Source organism: Cebus imitator, unplaced genomic scaffold (assembly GCF_001604975.1).
Source record: "Cebus imitator isolate Cc_AM_T3 unplaced genomic scaffold, Cebus_imitator-1.0 Scaffold13, whole genome shotgun sequence".
NCBI classification, from domain to species: Eukaryota; Metazoa; Chordata; class Mammalia; order Primates; family Cebidae; genus Cebus; species Cebus imitator.
The window spans coordinates 3042971-3060629 of NW_016107328.1; the positions used below are offsets into that span (position 1 = coordinate 3042971).

At 54.0% G+C, this 17659-nt stretch overlaps 1 protein-coding gene across 7 annotated transcripts in view; it reads left to right on the top strand.

The window, feature by feature from the left end:
• Positions 1 to 14653, top strand: part of ST3GAL1 (ST3 beta-galactoside alpha-2,3-sialyltransferase 1) — a 106718-nt gene extending 92065 nt beyond the window's left edge. For all 7 annotated transcript variants that reach the window (XM_017499964.2, XM_017499937.2, XM_017499972.2 and 4 more), the window contains 5 exons: positions 2936 to 3132; positions 4379 to 4558; positions 5993 to 6038; positions 7458 to 7577; positions 9459 to 14653. In XM_017499964.2, coding sequence (XP_017355453.1) covers positions 2936 to 3132; positions 4379 to 4558; positions 5993 to 6038; positions 7458 to 7577; positions 9459 to 9632 — 717 coding nt within the window. In that variant the 3' untranslated portion in view covers positions 9633 to 14653. The remainder of the gene's footprint in view (positions 1 to 2935; positions 3133 to 4378; positions 4559 to 5992; positions 6039 to 7457; positions 7578 to 9458) is intronic.
• The last annotated feature ends 3006 nt before the right edge of the window (positions 14654 to 17659 follow it).

The following is a 17659-nucleotide window of genomic DNA, read 5'->3' on the forward strand; positions in this document are numbered from 1 at the left end:
GGTGGGGGGTCTGGGCTGAGGGTGAGGATATAGTAATGAGACTGAGGTGCTCCTAAAGTGAAATAATCAGCCCCTGTGTACACCTGGGGCCCTGCTAGGCATTTAGCAGGATTCAGATAATTGTCCAACACTGTTTATTGAGGATCTGTTATATCTAAGTCAGAGCAGGAAGCACAGCCTTAGTTTCCCGTGGCTGCCCTACCAAATGTCTGCACACTTCATGGCTCAAAACACCAGCAGTGCACCCTTGCGCAGCTCTGGACGCCAGAAGTCTGTAATCAAGTTACGGGCAGGCTTGGTTCCTCCCGGAGGCTCTGAGGGGGAAGCCACCCCAGGCCTCACTCCTGGCTCCTGCTGGCTACTGGCAGCGCTGGGTGTTCCTGGGCTCAGGGCTGCCACAGTCCAGCCTCTGCCTCTGCTTCCATAGGGCCTCCCTCCCTGTGTTGCTTTGTGCCTCAATTGTCCCTCTCCTTGTCTTAAGAGGACACCTGTCATCAGGTTTAGGGCCTACCTTGAATCCAGGTTGATTTCATGCAGAGATTCTCAACAATTTCACCTGCAGAGGCTCCCTTTTTCCAGATGTCCTCATGTTCACAGAGTCCAGTGACTAGCCCTTGAATTTATCTTTTGGGGAGGCACAATTTCACCCAGTACCACTACTGAAATGCAAACAGAGAGACAGAGAGACAGAGAGAGAGAGACCCTTATTCTCATGGAATTTTATTTTGGCTGGGAGGGGAAGATGAGAAATAAACAAGGTAGGCTGACACAGAAGTGCTGTGAAGAAAGATCAAATGAGGTTTATAATAGAAACTTAGAGGGGGTTTCTGTAAATGGAACACCAGGGAGGTCCCTGGAACAGCAGGACTCAAGTGGAGACCCACAGGCAGAGAAGGCAGTGGCTGTGAGAAGGGCAGGACCGCGCTGCAGGTCCCTGGGACCCCGAGTGCCAGAGCCCCAGCGTGGCCTCTGCTGGATGTGCTGGGGGAGTGGAGGAGCTCCGCATGTCTGGGGGCTGTGAATCAGGGGAGGTGCAGTGGGACAAGGCCTGAGAGTCAGCAAGACCCAGGTGACGACTCTGGGATGTCTTGTAAGTGCAACAGGAAGTCACTGTGGAATTTTTACAGGGAGATTCATGATCTGAACTTGTCATTTAAAAAGGTCATTCCCATTGTTAAATGCAAAACAGACCGAAGAAGAGCAAGATACATGTGTTCATTCCTTATTTATGGAGCACCTACTATATGCCAAGCACTACTACATTGAGATGGAAAAGATAATCTTTCTTTTCCTGGGTTGCAGGAGTGAGGGGGAGAAAAGGGAAAACAGACAATTTCAAGCCAGGATGAGAGGTGCTGTGCAGGAAGTGGGCGTAGGAGATAGGTCTCCATGCCCAACTCTCCTTGGAGACTGGAGTTATCACAGAAGGCTTCCCACAAGAGGTGATGGCCAGGCTCATCATGAAAGATTCAGAGAGGTTATCCAGGTAGATTCTGGAGGAAGGACCCTCCAGGCACTCAAGGAGCTTATGGTCTATTTGAAATGAACAGAAAACATGCATGAGATTTCGAAGGGTCGAAAGCCCTGGGCTATGAATCCAAAGACCTGGCTGAGCCCTGGTTTGCTCATGTGTGTTGAGCACTGCAGTGTGCAGGTCCTGGGGTGGGCTCTGGGGAGGTGACAGGGAACCAGGCAGGTATGGTCTTTTCTCTTTCAAAGATCCAAGGGTCTAGTGGAGGAGGCAGTGAGCCAGGCTTGGTAAGGGTTAGGGTCCGCTCTCAACCTCGGCTCTACGGAGTCGTGGGGCTGGATCAGCCCACAGGGCTGTCCTGTGCATTCTGGATGTTAGCGGCATCCCCGGCCTCTACCTACTAAATGCCAGCAGTGCCCCGTCCCCAATTGCGGCAGCCAAAGTGTCTCCAGAATTGTGAAGCGTCCCAAGCGCGATGCATGTGTGTGGGTGGGTGCACAAGCATACGCAAAGTCACCTTCACTTGAGAACCAGCAGGGTAGGGAAAGGCCACACGGATGGCAGAGGTCGCTTCACCCACATCCCGTCCTCTCTCTGGACCTGATTCCCCCTGTAGTAGCAGTTGCTGGGACCACATTAAGTCCAGACTTCCCTTCAGACCCTGGAGCCTGCGATATTCAGCGTCACCATGGGGTTCTGGTTACAAAGGCCTTTTGGGGACAAACAGGGTGCGACACAGCCTGGATGTAAACCAAACAGGAACAGGCCCTACACAGCAGCTTCTGGCTTCTTTGGCTATTCATCATATTCATATTTTCAAGGTTCACCCATGTTGTAACCCATTTCAAAATTTTCTTTTTATAACTAAATAATGTCCCATGATATGTCTGGAACATGTTGTGTCTGTTCATCCATTGCTGGACACTGGCTTGCTGCCAGCTTTTGTCTATTATGAAAATGCTGCTCTGAACACGGGTATACCAATATACCAGCGGGACCAAGGGTGGGAGTAAGACACAGCTAGAAGGCTTCCGCTATTTTTCTCTTTCAAGCTGTGCTGCACAGGTGGATGGGGGGCCTTTCAGAGAGAGGGGAGCCCCCAGGGAAGAGCAGGCTGGAGAAGCACTGATGAGTTCTGCTTGGACATGTGGATTTGGAGGGACCTGTGGGGCCGGGTGTGGCTGGATTACCCAAGTGGCTTCAGCAGTACCTGGCACATAGTAGGTGCTCAGTAAACACTTGCAGAATAGATGAATGAGCTCTTTACTTCCTGAGTAACCCAGAATCTCCTTGAAGGCAGAAGTGGAGGCATCTGTGTATGAGCCGCCTCCATCTCCAGGGTCCCAGCAGAGGAAAGGGTGGACAGGAGGCTCCAGCGAACAACAGCAGGTGGCTCAGGGACCCTGCTGCCGGGAAGCTGGAGTCACAAAGCCAAGTTGACCATCCTCTGTCCTCCGCCCACAGAGGCTCCAGCGAGAGAAGAAGCCCAATAACTTGAACGACACCATCAAGGAGCTGTTCCGAGTGGTGCCTGGGAACGTGGACCCCCTGCTGGAGAAGCGGTCGGTGGGCTGCCGGCGCTGTGCCGTTGTGGGCAACTCGGGCAACCTGAGAGAGTCTGCATATGGGCCTGAGATAGACAGTCACGACTTTGTGCTCAGGTAAGTGCCAGGCCCTCTTCCAAGCTCACCATGCTGTACCCAGAGGCCCCTTGGAGCTGTAGGAAGCATCTTCGCTCAGGCTCAGAAAGTCAAGGTTCAATCCTGGTGTCTCTGGACTTACCCAGGGGCCCCAGGCTCCATGCTGCACCTCCTGGGCCTCAGTTTCCCCATCTCTGCCTTGCAGGATGGGAATGGACTAGAAGGGCCTTTGTGTACAGAGAGGAAACCACACACAGGAGGTCCCCCATTGTTGGGAGGTACCCCATTGTTGGGAGCTTGGCACATGGAGGGCTGGGAAGAGGGCAGAAATGATGTGAAGACTCTTATTTTATCTTCAAAATTCATCCCCATTTTGCCAGGCGTGGTGGCTTATGCTTATAATCCCAGCACTTTGGGAGTCCAAAGTGGGCAGATCATCTGAGGTCAGGAGTTCGAGACCAGTCTGACCAACACAGAGAAACCCCGTCTCTATTAAAAATACAACAAAATTAGCCAGGCATGGTACTGTGTACCTGTAGTCCCGGCTACTCAGGAGGCTGAGGCAGGAGAATCTCTTGAATTCAGGAGGCAGAGGTTGCAGTGAGCCGAGATCATGCCATTGCACTCCAGCCTGGGCGACAGAAAGAGATTCTGTCTCAAAAAACAAACAAACAAAAAAACAAATAATAAAAAAAAAAAAACAGTTATCCCCATTTTGTAATCTAGGCATAATAAAACCACATCTTCTATGTAAAATATATTTTACATGACCAAGTGAAATAGATACTCCAGGAAGATGCCCCAAGTCTATCCTGGGTCTCTTGCTATTCCCACCACACCACTCACAAGGGCTCCATGCTGAGAAGTGTGGCCTAGAATAGTCTCTCCTGTCTGTGATTCCTGACTTTAGCCCTTAGACCTGCCTCTCGGAGCCTCAGTGTACCGAGTGTCCCATGGGAATGTCCATGATCAGGATCGGAGTCGGTTTCCTTGACTGTAAAAGCAGGCTATGGGAATAGCCTTTGGAGGAGATTGTCTGTGACAGGCAGCAGCGGTGGTGATAGCCAGACTCTCTTGAGGTCATGAAAGAGAGAAAAGTGGTAGAAGCCTAGCTGTGTCTTCATTGTCTCTATTTTACAGATGAGGAAACCGAGGCCTGGGAAATGCAGGTGACGCCCCTGAGGTCACAGCAGGCTGGTGGAGCCCAGGCTCTCTGAGATGGGGTGCCCATGCTACACGACTCAGCTCTCCCCCATTCTCCCCCCAGGATGAACAGGGCGCCCACGGCAGGGTTTGAGGCTGACGTCGGGACCAAGACCACCCACCATCTGGTGTACCCTGAGAGCTTCCGCGAGCTGGGGGACAATGTCAGCATGGTCCTGGTGCCCTTCAAGACCATCGACTTGGAGTGGGTGGTGAGCGCCACCACCACGGGTGCCATTTCCCAGTGAGTCCCCTGAGGCCCCTCGTCACTGCTCCGCCCCTGCAGTGGCACCGTCCCGCCACCCTGCTGTGCTGTCTGTCCACCAGGGTGCCTCCCCTCCCGCAACCTCCCCCGACACACACAAACCCAACTCTCCCCTGTCCCTTCCCCATCACTTAACAAACCACAAGCTTTAGTGTCCTGCTAACAATTCCTGAAGGGACCTCCACACACCCTGGAGACTCCCCAGGAAGGGGGCCTCCACTAGAAAGGGTCGCTCATGTGGTTCTGCCTCTCTTTATTTCTGAATTGCACCCTCACAGTAACAGCACCTAGCTTTTCTTCTTTGTCTTTTTATTTTTTTCATTTTTTGTGGAGAACAGGGTCTCACTATATTGCCCAGGTAGGTCTCGAACTCCTGGGCTCAAGCTATCCTCCCGCCTCTGCCTCGCTAAGAGCTGGGGTTACAGGCGTGAGCCACCGCGCCCGGCAGCACCTTGCTTTTCAAGCTTCCGTGAGCCTAGCCCGGTGCGAGTTGCGGGATGGGGAGTGGGGGTGCAGGTGCAGCCTGAGCTCCTCCCCCGGGCAGGCAGTGCTGAGCAAGCTGGCCGTGGCTTCCCTGATGGTCAGGAGCCTCGCTTCCTGAGCAGGCACCACACAGGGCACTCAGCACGAGTAATCACAGTTAATCCCCACAATAACCATTATCATGAGCTCCGTTCTCCCAGGGAGGACTCTGGAGCTTGGCCAAGCACCTTGCCCTGGGTTGAACCCACAGTTCCTGTGCTCTCATCTGACCCTTACTGAAAGAAGGTGCTTTGATATCCAGAATTTCACAGGCCAGGTTTCGTAGGAACAGGGCCAGAGCGAATCCCAGCCCCAGGACTTGGGTGCAGGAGACTGTGGGGCTGTGCCCTCAGGAGACCAGGAGTGAGGGAGGCAGCCGGACAGGGGTGGGGTGGAGTGGGAGCCAGGTCCGGATGTGGCTCAGCTGAAGTCTACTCCTGGAGCATGAATCGCACCCGTGGGACCAGCTTTGACACCTTTGTGCTGTGGGTGCACACAACCGCCCAGGTGATAAAGGGGCATCGAGGGCCTCCCCAGCCAGGTTCCCAGCAGCTGGGCAGGGGCACTCTGGCCCTTAGAGGTTGAGGCATCCCGAACCCCACTCCTCTCCTTCAGGCTGTGCTTGGAGCAAGTCTTCCTCACCTGTTTGGGGAATGGGGCCCAAACACAGCAGGACATCCTCAGATTAGGCAAGGCTGCCCTCTTGTGTCTCTCGGGGGTTGCTGGGGGTAGAAACCTGACTAGGGTAAGGAGGTGCAGGTCCCTGAGGGAAGGAGTCGGGGCAGGAGAGGCCGCTCTGCCTCGTTCTTCAGCCGCTACCCCCAGAGCTGCGCTTCCAAGTTCCTGGGCCGGCCCCTGCCCGTTAACCAGCTTCTCTTTCTCCAACCGCAGCACCTACGTCCCGGTCCCTGCCAAGATCAGAGTGAAACAGGATAAGGTGAGTGGAGGCCCAGGCCCCTGTTCTGAGTTCAGTCCTCCTTGTCTAAGGCTCTGCCCTATAGCACAGCATTGAGTTTCAAGACAGCCCCGAGATCCCCAGGCCGCTGGAGGGGAGCATCTCCCACTCAGCAACCTGCCTGGGGGAAGAAGTCAGCCACTGGGAGAGATCCTCAAAGTGGGGTCCCTGGGCCAGCAGCATCACCCGCAAGCTTGTCACAGAGGCAAATCCTAAGGCCCGTCTCGAACCTGCTGAACCCGTCTTGAATCTCAAACCCTGGCTGCCCCGGGTTCTGGTCTTTAACAAGTTCTCCGGGACGCCCTATGCATGCTGCGGTTTGTGAATCACTCTCAAAGCCAGGGCCTCACCTCCTGCCTCTCCGAATCTTTCCATGTCTGCATCTTCCCCAGCAGGCCCCTGTTGTGTGGTTGGCCAAGAGATAAGCAAATGGCAGAAGAAGGAGGGAAGTGAGGTGCCTATCACACTGGCCCTTCGCATATACTATCAAACTTAGGCTCAGAGAGATCAGGAAACTTCCCGGAGACACACAGCTAGTTCTGGATAAGCCTAGAACTGAAGACGCCCTGTGCCTCCAGCATCTTGCCCTTTGCATTGGGTTGTGCTGCCTCAGGGCAGGAGCCACTTATGGGTCTGTAGGGTGGGGCTGGTGGAAGGCACAGCCTCCTAGAGATGGTAGGAGGCCGCACTGAGAGGTGAATGGTGCACCAGAGACCCGAGTAATCCATGCTTGCAGCCTATTCCTAGGCAGTGGAGTTTGGCTTTCTGGACGTGCACGCCCTTTCCTGCCTGACAAGTCCCTTTCACTGTCCTCAAGGCAGGCTTTGGGTAGTGGAACCAAGGCCAGGCCTGATACCGACCCCCTCCCAGCTCAGCCACTGCTGGCTGTGTGACACTGAGCAAGTCACTTAGCCTCTCTGATCCTCGGTTCCCTTATCTTTAGTATGCAGAGAGGGAAACCTGGGACATGGGGTCATTTGAAGGACTGGCAATGATTCCAGCCATTACCAGGTGGCTTGGCGTGTGTGTCTTCACTCATTGACAGTGTCCGCTCGCACTGCACGCTGTTCTCTGGTGCCCCATCCTCCTGAGCAGCCTCCCATCCTGCTCCCTGGCCTCCTTGGATTTTTCTATGTGTCAGCTCAGCGATCATCCTCACATGGTCCTGTAGGGCCCTCCCCTGTGTCATTGCTCTCCATAGCACCTATCAGCTCAGCATCTCTGTCTCTCAGTGTGTGGATGAGTGTCCGTCTTTCCCACAAGCGCGGAAGGCCGTGAGTGCCAGGGTATCCATCAGGCTCACAGCGGTGTCTCCGTGGCCAAGACAGCGTGTGCATCTGATGGGTGCTCATGTCCTCTGCTGCCGGAACTCACTAAGGCCGTGTCTTCCCCTCCCCGCAGATCCTGATCTACCACCCGGCCTTCATCAAGTATGTCTTCGACAACTGGCTGCAAGGCCACGGGCGGTACCCATCCACCGGCATCCTCTCTGTCATCTTCTCAATGCACGTCTGCGATGAGGTATGCCACCCTCCCCCTGCCCGCCAGTCTGCTCAGAGGATGGAGCTCACCAGCCTGTGTTCCCAGGAGAGGCCAGGGAGAGGGAGGGCAGGTAGACCTAGCCCACCTCTTCCGGAAGCTCGGGTTCCCTGTCTCTGTGACAGGGCTTGCAATGTGTGTCTCCCAGGTGTTTTAGGGAGTCACGGTGCTCTATGAGAAAGTTCTCAGGAGCAAGAGTTCTGGCATGTTACGTGTGAGTGCTCACCACCACGGTGGTAGAAGCTCAGATCTGGCAGCAGAGTCAGGATACAGGAGTTGATCCTCATGGTGACAGTTGTCTAAGGCTGTGGTTCTCAACCCCACTCGCTCCTTAGAATCATCTGTGGGTCTAAGTTCCAGCCCCCGGCCACACCCTGGCCCAGTTTTACCAGAACTAACGGGAGCCAGGCACCCAGGGGTTCCAGTCTCTACCAAGGTTGAAACCAGTGATCTCAAGAAGCACGCATTTCCCCTTCGCCGTCCACCACGCTGTGTTCGGCTTTCCACTGATGCTGTGACAGGCTCGCTGCCACCCTAGGGAGAGGAGCAGGAGGGCAGGTCACACAGCCCCCACTTCCTGAGTGACCCTGGGTTCAGGCAGGGCCCTCCTGTGTCCCTTCATGTCTCATTCAGCCCAGCCCCAACCCCACCCTGCCTGGTGCCTGGTGGAAATCCCAGGAAGGGTCAGAGGCATTGTAAGGCAGGTTCTCAGTCTCAGCCCCGCCCTGGTGTTCCCAGGTAAAAACGTGGGTGCCCCTATCATCTCCCCACACTGCCAGCCAGCTGTCCCAGACCTTTACTTGGGGTTCTGCTCAGAGCCCTTTCTTTCATCGCTCTCACCTGTTTGGCACTCATGTCCCTGCCCTGGTGTGAACCTGTGTCCATGTTGCATTTCCTGAGAAAGCCACATGTGACATGGAGCTGTCCCCTGCCCCCTCTCTGTTCCCACCCCTCCAGTCTGTCCTCCACGCTGCAGCCCAGGTAGCCTGTCCTCTCCCCAGAACCCCCCATGCGGCTCCTTCTGGTCATTTTGTACTCATTTTCCAAGACCTGACCCAAATGCCACCTCCTCTGAAGAGCTTCCTCTGATCTCTCAGGGGGCCCCTCCCTCCTCCGTGCTGTGGGAGCTCTGAATTTAGCTCCAGTTCCAACAAGGACCGCTCAGTCAGTGACTCCCTTAGGTTACAAGCTTCAAGGCTGCTTACCCCAGCAGCGGCCCAGCTGGCATCTGATGAGGTCTGCCTGAACTTCAATACAGCCAGCAGGGTGCTTGACTCAGAATAAATCCACAGAGTTTGTCATGGGTGTGAGGGCGCCTGGACCATGTGAGTGTTGGCCTCAGAGAAGAAAGGGATCAGCCCTGCCTTCTGCCTCATTTCAATCGTGATTCTTGGACCCATTTTGCAGATGAGGAGAGTGATGCTCAAACAAGTGATTTCAAATGCCCAAGACACCATGGAGTGGCAGAGCTGGGATTTGGGGCCATTTGTTGGCTCCAAAGCCCTGCCTTCCTTCCACTCTCCCCCATTCTATTCCCTCCTTCCCTCCACAGCTCCTCAATCCTGGGAGAACAGGGTGCACTTGCTGCAGAGGTGAGACCCAGGCCCCTGAGGCCACCCACATGCCGTAATCCCTCAGGGCGCCTTCTGACATGGGACTTGAGTTTTACTTAACTCGCATTTGCTTCACCAAGCCTCTGACAGTTGCAGGAATCTAGAGAAGGGTTAATGACAGGTTAATCTGAGTCCTTGGAAATGCCGTTTGTGGTCCTGTGGGATTCCAGAAATGCAGGCAGGCTTCCTTTCTCAGAGGTGCCACCAGCAGCCCTGCTGCCTGGTTCTCACCTGTGCTCTGCCCCCACAGGTGGACTTGTACGGCTTCGGGGCAGACAGCAAAGGGAACTGGCACCATTACTGGGAGAACAACCCGTCCGCGGGCGCTTTTCGCAAGACGGGGGTGCATGATGCAGACTTCGAGTCTAACGTGACGGCCACCTTGGCCTCCATCAATAAAATCCGGATCTTCAAGGGGAGATGACGCAGCGAAGGGTTGAGGATGGACACACCGTCATGCCTCTGTGTTTCCAGCCCAGCACCTTGCCGGAGCCGTTCCACCCCAGAGCTTGGAGGGCCAGCCTCAGCTATGTGCCCCGGCGCCACCTGCAGCCTCTTGCACCCAGCCATTGGCAGCATCTACTCAGCAAGGTCACTGAGCTCTGCCAACATGGCAGAGCACATCTCAGAACCTGTCTTGGGCGGGGACAACGTCCCCCCACTGCTGCCCCAGAGCTGGGGAAACGCTGGGAAAGGTTCAGCCTCCACACACTAAATCTCTTTGCCTCCTGGGGCGGGCTTGGGGAACACATGTGGAAGACATCCATATTCTGAGATACAGGGTGGTTTTCCAAGGACGGTGGGCAGAGAGACTTGAGTGGCAATTACCTCCGGCACAGAGACACGCCGGGCGGTGTTGGCGCTAGGGGCGAGATGCTGCCCTTCTTTGCACGAAGCCTGGCCTCTTGCTTGGCATGATAACCCTGTCATCTTCTTCCCAAAACTCATTTTTGAGCCACCAGATGCTCCTACCCCAAAGATTTTCACAGAAACTTGAGGCCAGGTGCCATGGCTCACACCTGTAATCCCAGCATTTTGGGAGGCCAAGGTGGGAGGATTGCTTGAGTCCAGGAGTTCAAGACCAGCCTAGGCAACATCGTGAGGCTTCTGTCTCTACAAAAATAAAAGATTAAAAAAAAAATTAGCCAGGCATGGTGGCACACACTTGCAGCCCCAGCTACTAGGGAGGCTGAGGAGGGAGGATCTCTTGTGTGTAGGAGTTCGAGGCTGCAGTAAGCTGTGATCACACCATGGCACTCCAGCCTGGGCAACAAAGTGAGACCCTGTCTCTGAAAAACAAAAGAAAGAAAAAATAACAACTTGGTGCCGTGTTTCTGACTCCTACAGATGCCTCTTCTTACGCAGATATTCCTCTGAGTAGTCAGTCTCGTGGTTCTAATTGTGGCGAGAGCGAATCTGACCACTCCCATGTGCCTTTGTATTTGGGGAAGAAACACACGCATTGGCTGAAGTGAGGCAAAAGCTCCCCCTTGGGAAAAGGGACCTGCACCGGCGGCCCCACTTGCTCTGTGGCTGGGATCATCTCTTCTGGTTTCAGGTGTCAGCATCTGAATTGGAACAGAGCTCTGAGGATATCAGCACCACCCACGAGCGCGTCAGAATGGAATGTAGGTTTTCATTCTCAGACTGTGCAGTACGGTGCCCGGAACCTCCAGGGCCACACAGGAGACCTCCAACAGCATTTTCCCCGAGGGCCTGGGCTCAGGGTCAAGTCCCTGCTGGCCATCGTGGGGCTGTCACTGGGGTCTGGGCCGGGGACATCCCAGGAATTGTGACTGGCACATACCTCATCTTCTCATTCCCCAGCTACTCTCTTTTCCTCGTTAGCCTTCCTGATTATTTATTGATTTTTTTTTTTTTAATTCAACTGACATTGTTTGCACCCTGGCTCTGCTGGTGGTGCCGGTGTTTTAGTGAAGTTTGCCTCACCCAGTGGCTGGGAAATGGGGGAGCTAAGGGAGTTTTGTAGGAGTCCTCAGACTTGGGATATGGGGGCATCTAGGGTTTGGATGGTTTGTGGAATGTCCGCAGCATCCTCGCGTTCTAACCCAACCTTCCTTCTTCCTTGTAGTGGACTTGGATTCGTTCTCAGGCTCGGAGTCTCCAAAACTCCGTGAAACCTTATTGCTGCTGGGTGGAGAGTGGAGAGCGACAGGCGTGCAGGGACAGTGATGGTTGGCTCCAGTTACTAAAGTTTAAGCAGAAACACCACTTTTCTTGCTGAAAATATCTCTGAAAAGGCTGCTGCTGCTTTGAGGGGGCATGACCTTTTCCTGGTGGTATGAAGGAGGCGGGGAGCCCCCTCTGCACACTGGGAGGGAGGAGCTTGAGAGTATCAGTCGTGGGTCACAGGTGGCTTCAGGCCATTCACAAGAGTCCCTAGAAGTTGCATGCCAAGTTTGTTTTTTTTCCCTGAATCTCTTCATATGAGCATTTTTCTGGAGAGAGGTTCCATAGCTTTTATTGGGTTCTCAAAGGTTCAGAATGTGGAGTGTGTTAGACAAACAAAAAACCTGTTTCAGCTTTAAAATCCTCCAAACTTTAAGACTACTTTTTTTTTCTGAGAAAGGCTGGTAAGTCGCTGAGTCATCATTCAGGACATGCATCCTCGAAGGGCAGAGCTCACGGCCATATATGACGTGAAGAACTCAGCAAACGTTTGTTGAGTGGCCGAGTAACCCCAGGGTCGGACTCCAGATAATCAGACACTGATACAGAGAGCAATGCTGTCTCCTGAGCTCTTGCAGAAAAACTCTGAAAACAAGTAAAAGGAAACCAAAGGCTGAGTCTATATAGGGATGACAGGCTCAGGCTGAGCAATTGAATTCTCTGGGTTTTGCCGTGTAAGAACAGTTTCCTCAAAATGAAGATGTGTGTGTGTCTGAGCCAGGCGCTGCCTGGGTCAGTCATCTGGCCTTCATCTGTTCTCCCTCCCTCCCTCTAGGATGGTCAAGCTGTGAGATCTCTTCCAGCCTCCAAACCTAGCTCTCCCATTTTACTGATGAGAAAATCAAGGCCACATTGCAGCTGGGTGTGGGGTGGAGAGTGACAGGCACAGAGGACAGTAATTGTTGACTCTAGTTACTGATGTTTAATCAGAAAAAAACAGTTTTCCTGTTGAGCACATTTGCGAAAAGGCTGCTGCTGTACTGGGAGGTGTGGCCTTTTCCTGCTGGAGTGTGAAAGGGGAAGTGACGGGCAGTCGTGAACTGTCTGGGACAGATAGCACAAGTCCGAGTTTGAGCAAAAACAGGGTGTTCCTGGCGCTATGTTTAAATTGTCTGGAGGTGGGCTTTCCCCGTGAGTCTCCGTTCAGCATCTCGAAAAAGTGTAACCAGAATGGGGTGCCTCAGTCTCCCGTGCTAGCTTAGCACTGAGCTCTGTCCGCAGGCTGCCAGGGTGGCCTCCAGTGCAGGAGAACGCATTTCCCTTTCCCATAGCCCAGCAGACAACTCCTATGTTTCATTGGCTTAACAATGGGCACTTAATGGAATAAAAGCAAGTTGTTGCGGCCAGATTTAAATGCACCAGTTTGGCTTAAACCAGCTGGAACTCATACCTGGGGTGCAGGCGGCTGGGAATTAGACAAGAGTGTATGTCAGACAAAGGGCACCATGCATGCTGTCAGCAGGAGAACCAGGAGAACTCGTATTGGGCAGGCAGCGGCAGAAGGCTCCCTCGGCCCCTGAATCCCAGCTTATGGCTCTTTCTACTCCAGGCAGAGTTCCTTGGAGACCAGCCCTGAGCTCAGGCAGGGAGCAGGGGCAGTCCCTGAGCTCAGGCAGGGAGCAGGGGCAGTCCCTGAGCTCAGGCAGGGAGCAGGGGCAGTCCCTGAGCTCAGGCAGGTAACAGGGGGGTCCCTGAGCTCAGGCAGGGAGCAGGGGGGGGTCCCTGAGCTCAGGCAGGGAGCAGGGGGTTCCCTGCCTGCAGCACCCAGAGCTGAACCTGAAGCTACAAAGATGGGCTGACGAGCCAGCCCATGGGGGCTCCCCAGTGAGTCAGGGTTCTGATTTGCTATAACTGGAGCTGCATGCACCTCCCCTCCCCTCAGCCACTTTTTAGGGGAGAAAGGAGGGCAGGTTTGTATAGGGCCTTGCAGGGATCCTGGGCTGGAAGAAAGTTCATAAATGGATGAATCCCTTTTAAAACTGTGGCTTTTCCAAGCATCATTCAGCAAAGCATTTGGCTAGGCTTAGAGAGGAAAGCCAGGTATGAGGAAATAGAACGTAAAATAGGAAAAAGAAAAGAAGAAGGTGGAAAGGGCAGTTAAGATCTGAGTGATCCTTTAGGGAAAGGGCTGGTTGAGAGGCTTAGATGGAATCCCATTCTCTGCTGTGGCCAGAAGGCAGTGCTAGAGTCTGGTCCCACCTGGATATGACTCTGGTCTCTTGGCAAAGGTGGACTCAAACTACAGAGAACATTTAGAACGGGGATGTTTGCTTTTAAGTAGTCTGAAAACAAGTGAAAGGGAAACCAAAAGAACTCACTCGCCGTCACCCGGCTAGGATCAAAAAGACTTTGTGCAGGGAAGCCCAAGCTCCAAGGGGCCACGGTCCAGCTAAAGATGACGGGACACCAGCCACGCGCCACCAGGAACCAGCACCTGTCCTCACCCCTAGGAAGAACCCCAGGGGTATCATTATATCCATCGTGGACATCTGGTTTGCAGCAAATGTGGCTCCATGCCACCAGGATCATCCTGCCCTGTGGACTGGGCTAGGCAGTTTGAGATGGAGTCCACGTCCCTCTTTGTCGTAACAACACCAGCTCCTCCCCTCGGTTGCTGCCTGACACCTGTGCAAAGAAAAGGAGGAAGACTTCAAAGAAAAGGCGGAGACAGACAAGGCAGCATCTCACAGCTTGTCAGTATCAGGGCATTACCGACTTTGTTTTCTCACCAAAAGAGCACTGAATTTCCTAGGGGCAGTGAGCCGCCTTTACACCTTCTGTTCTCCCTCCCAGCCCCTCAGGTGACCCCATCACCCAGCCTCATCACTCAGCTCTTCCTAGTACAAAACTGCCATAGGTTGCACGTCCTGAGCTGTGGGACGTCAGCTTTAACCCCAGCCCCTGTCAGCGCCTCCCCCTCCAGCCCCCTGCCCCTTAGGGTGGTCGTGGGTTCCTCCCCTTCCTGCTGCACAGTCACTTCCCTTCACTGAATTCCCCTCAAAGCCAAAGTTTCTTGAGCACTTTTTCTTCTGTGCAGTCTTGTGTGTGTGGCTGTTGGTGTTTTAAAAGTTGCTTTTTATTCCCCCCACCGCCCTGCCTCTCTCCCTGTCGTTGCAAAGCTGAGCACTGGTTGGGATGCATTCGAATGACGTTAGCAAGACCCTGCTTTCCTCAACCCCCGCTCTGTTTTATTTATTGTTGAATATTTCCAATGATCCAAATCAAAGAGAATAAAAGGAAGAGCTATTTTATTGTTTGGGTGTGTTTGCTGTTTTTCTACAAGGGTCATGCATTTGCGCTGCCTTCAGCACTCCAGCTCAGAGGGCCTCCTAGGTTGGTGTCACTACTGAATGCCCAGAATTCAGCAGACGGAGCAGGGCCCTAGTGTTGGTCTTGGAGAGGCCTCTTCTCAAGCCCAGGAGTGCCGTTCCCTGCTGCGTGACAGGCCTAAGGTCTCTGAACCTCAGCTGCCTGCCTCATGCGTCAAATGGGCATGACAACACTGACTGTCGCAGGGATGTGACATTAAAAACAAAAGCTCACACCTGTAATCAGAGCACTTTGGGAGGCCAAGGCGGGTGAATCACAGAGTCAGGAGATAGAGACCATCTGGCTAACGCAGTGAAAGTCCGTCTCTACTAAAAATACAAAAATCAGCTGGGCGGGGTGGCAGCACCTGTAGTCCCAGCTACTCAGGAGGCTGAGGCTGGAGAATTGCCAGAATCCAGGAGGTGGATGTTGCAGTGAGCCGAAATCTCGACACTGCACTCCAGCCTGGGCGACAGAGCGGGACTCCATATAAAAAAATAGTAAAAATAAAAAAGCATCTCAAAAGGCCCAGCAGACATGCACCAGCTGCTTGAAAGTTTGCTGAGTGAATTCGCCCTGGCCAGGGCCTGATGTGGGCAGGGCTAGTGTCTGTCTTCCCCCAACAGAGGAAACAGACCTCTGTTCCCTCTGTGTTCCTGACAAAGACGGGCATACCCAGAAATGGACATGAGTCTGGTCCGAAGTTGACACTAATCTCCCTTTAAAAAAATACATGCAGAAACCCAATGTTGGGAACCTGTAATATAAAATCAGTATAAACAGTAACCAGGCCTCCCAGTTTGTGTGACACAGGGCATCTCCCTGGGCATGATCTTCAACTCTGGGAACAGCCCGGCGGGCTGGTGCATGGCTGAGGGAGAGGTGGGTTCACAGCAAGGCGCCTCTCTCCAGTCCGGGGCCTCCTGTCTGCCCTGCTGCCTGCCTATTACTCTGTGCTTAGCAAAGACGTTTCCTGAGTTATTTGAGACGCTGGCTATGGGGAACTTCTGAGGGCAGCCCCCAGAGAAAGGATGGGGCAGAGATTCACACAGGCGCTCTGGAGCCAGGCCGCCCGGGGTCCCACCTGTTAGCTGTGTGAGTCTGAGCAAGTGACTTCACCTCTCTGTCTGGCCTCCTGATTGATAAAGTTGGGATGATGTTATGCCTGCATCTAAATACACGTAGAGGATTAAATGAGTTAACACACCCAAAAGGCTCACAACAACGTTAATTATTAGTACATCAGACATGGGAGTGGAGAAAAAGCTGTCTGCAAGACTGAAACGAACCGCAAGGCTCTACTGGGGATCCCGGTCTGTTTCCCTCCCCCACCTCCCCCCTGCCCCCATCCCCCGTGCCGCTGTCCTGCTCCAGCCCCTGCCGCGGGCCTTCATGCTGCCCTGTATCTTCCCCACGTTGTTTCCTCAGCTGTAGAGTTCCCTTTCCTCCTTGCCCCATCACTTATCTGTCCTCTCCCTACAGGGCCCTGCCGTCATCTAACACGCTCGCCCACCCCTCCATTCTATTGGAGACACAGCCTCCCCCAAATTCGCTCCTGGTTGGCCTCACATTACACCTGCAATGTGGACCAGCAGCCACGAGGTGGCGCTGTGGTGCAGCCGGCCCCGCCGCCCACTTTTCAGGGCAGCGCTGCAGGGTTCCAGTGCCTGGCCGCTCATCACACCCTGGTCTCAGGCCAGAGCCATGGCCAGGGAAGTAAATCGTCAGGAGAACTTGACTCCAATCCTACTGCTATAGACCGAATGGTACCACTCCCCTCCCCCGCCACCCATGCATATGTTGAAGCCCTAAGACCCTGCTGGGGTGGTATTTGGAAATGGGGCCTTTGGGAGGTCATTAGGGTGTGAGGAAGTGATGGGGGTTCCTATGATCAGGTTATAAGGGATCCCAGAGACTTCTTTACCATGTGAGGCTGCAGTGAAAGGCAGCCATCTGCAGCCGGGAGGAGGGGCCTCCTGAGAGCCCAGCCATGCTGGCTCCCTGATCCCACACTTCCAGCCACCAGAACTGTGAGAAGATACATTTCTGTTTAAGTCACTGATCTACGGTGTTTTTTAATGGTAGCCCAAGCTGACTCACGTGCCCATACTAACACTGCCACCATGTCACAGAGTGGGGGACCTCAGACAGGCAAGGAACTTGGCCTCTTGAGTTTCCTCCCTCAAAATATAGAAGTAATACCTGCCCTGAGAGGCTGCTGTGGGGTAGACTAATGACCCATGTCCGCCAAGCAGGGGACATACATGAGCGGGCCACACATGGTGGTCAAGGAGTGAGCTGGGTGCAGGGAGCCATCTTCTCCCTCTCCCCAACTACCTATGACCCCGTAGAGGTGTCCCCCTAAACCCCCCCAAGGATGTCAGGTCCATCCTCTTCTGGTTCCCTTGGACCTGCACATCCTGCAGGTGGAAAAGACTCAGCTAACTGGTCAGACCCTGGGTCCTCAGCGCAGCCACTGCTTAGCTCAGCACTGAAAAGCAGAGGCTTCCTGTCTTCAGGGCCCCCATGTGACTACATGTGGCTCATTTTCCAGGCCAATGGGGCTGCCGCAAAGAGGAGGCTGTGTCTGGGTATAGAAAGTCAGTGCAAGTGGATGAGATAAGGAAGAGGGACATTTTGCTGCAATTCTGAGCCATGCTCCAATTCAGCTTCCCTCAGAACACAGCTGCAAGTGGTTCCTGAATCAACCCTCCAGTTAGCTCAGAGCCCATGCTGAGGGTGATGGGATTGAGGCCCTAAGACCACAGCCACTTGGAGACAGATCTGGGCCTTGTCAGGCTATAGATCACGAAGCCCTGGGTCTAGATGGGGCCTGCAGGGGGTTGAATGAGATGGTCCAAGGAGCAGCACGCAGAAGCGGAGGTTAGAAGCAGCAGCCCGGGGGCCACAGGTCTCTGGCTTCCTGGTGCCTCTGAGGCTGCAGCAAGGTCG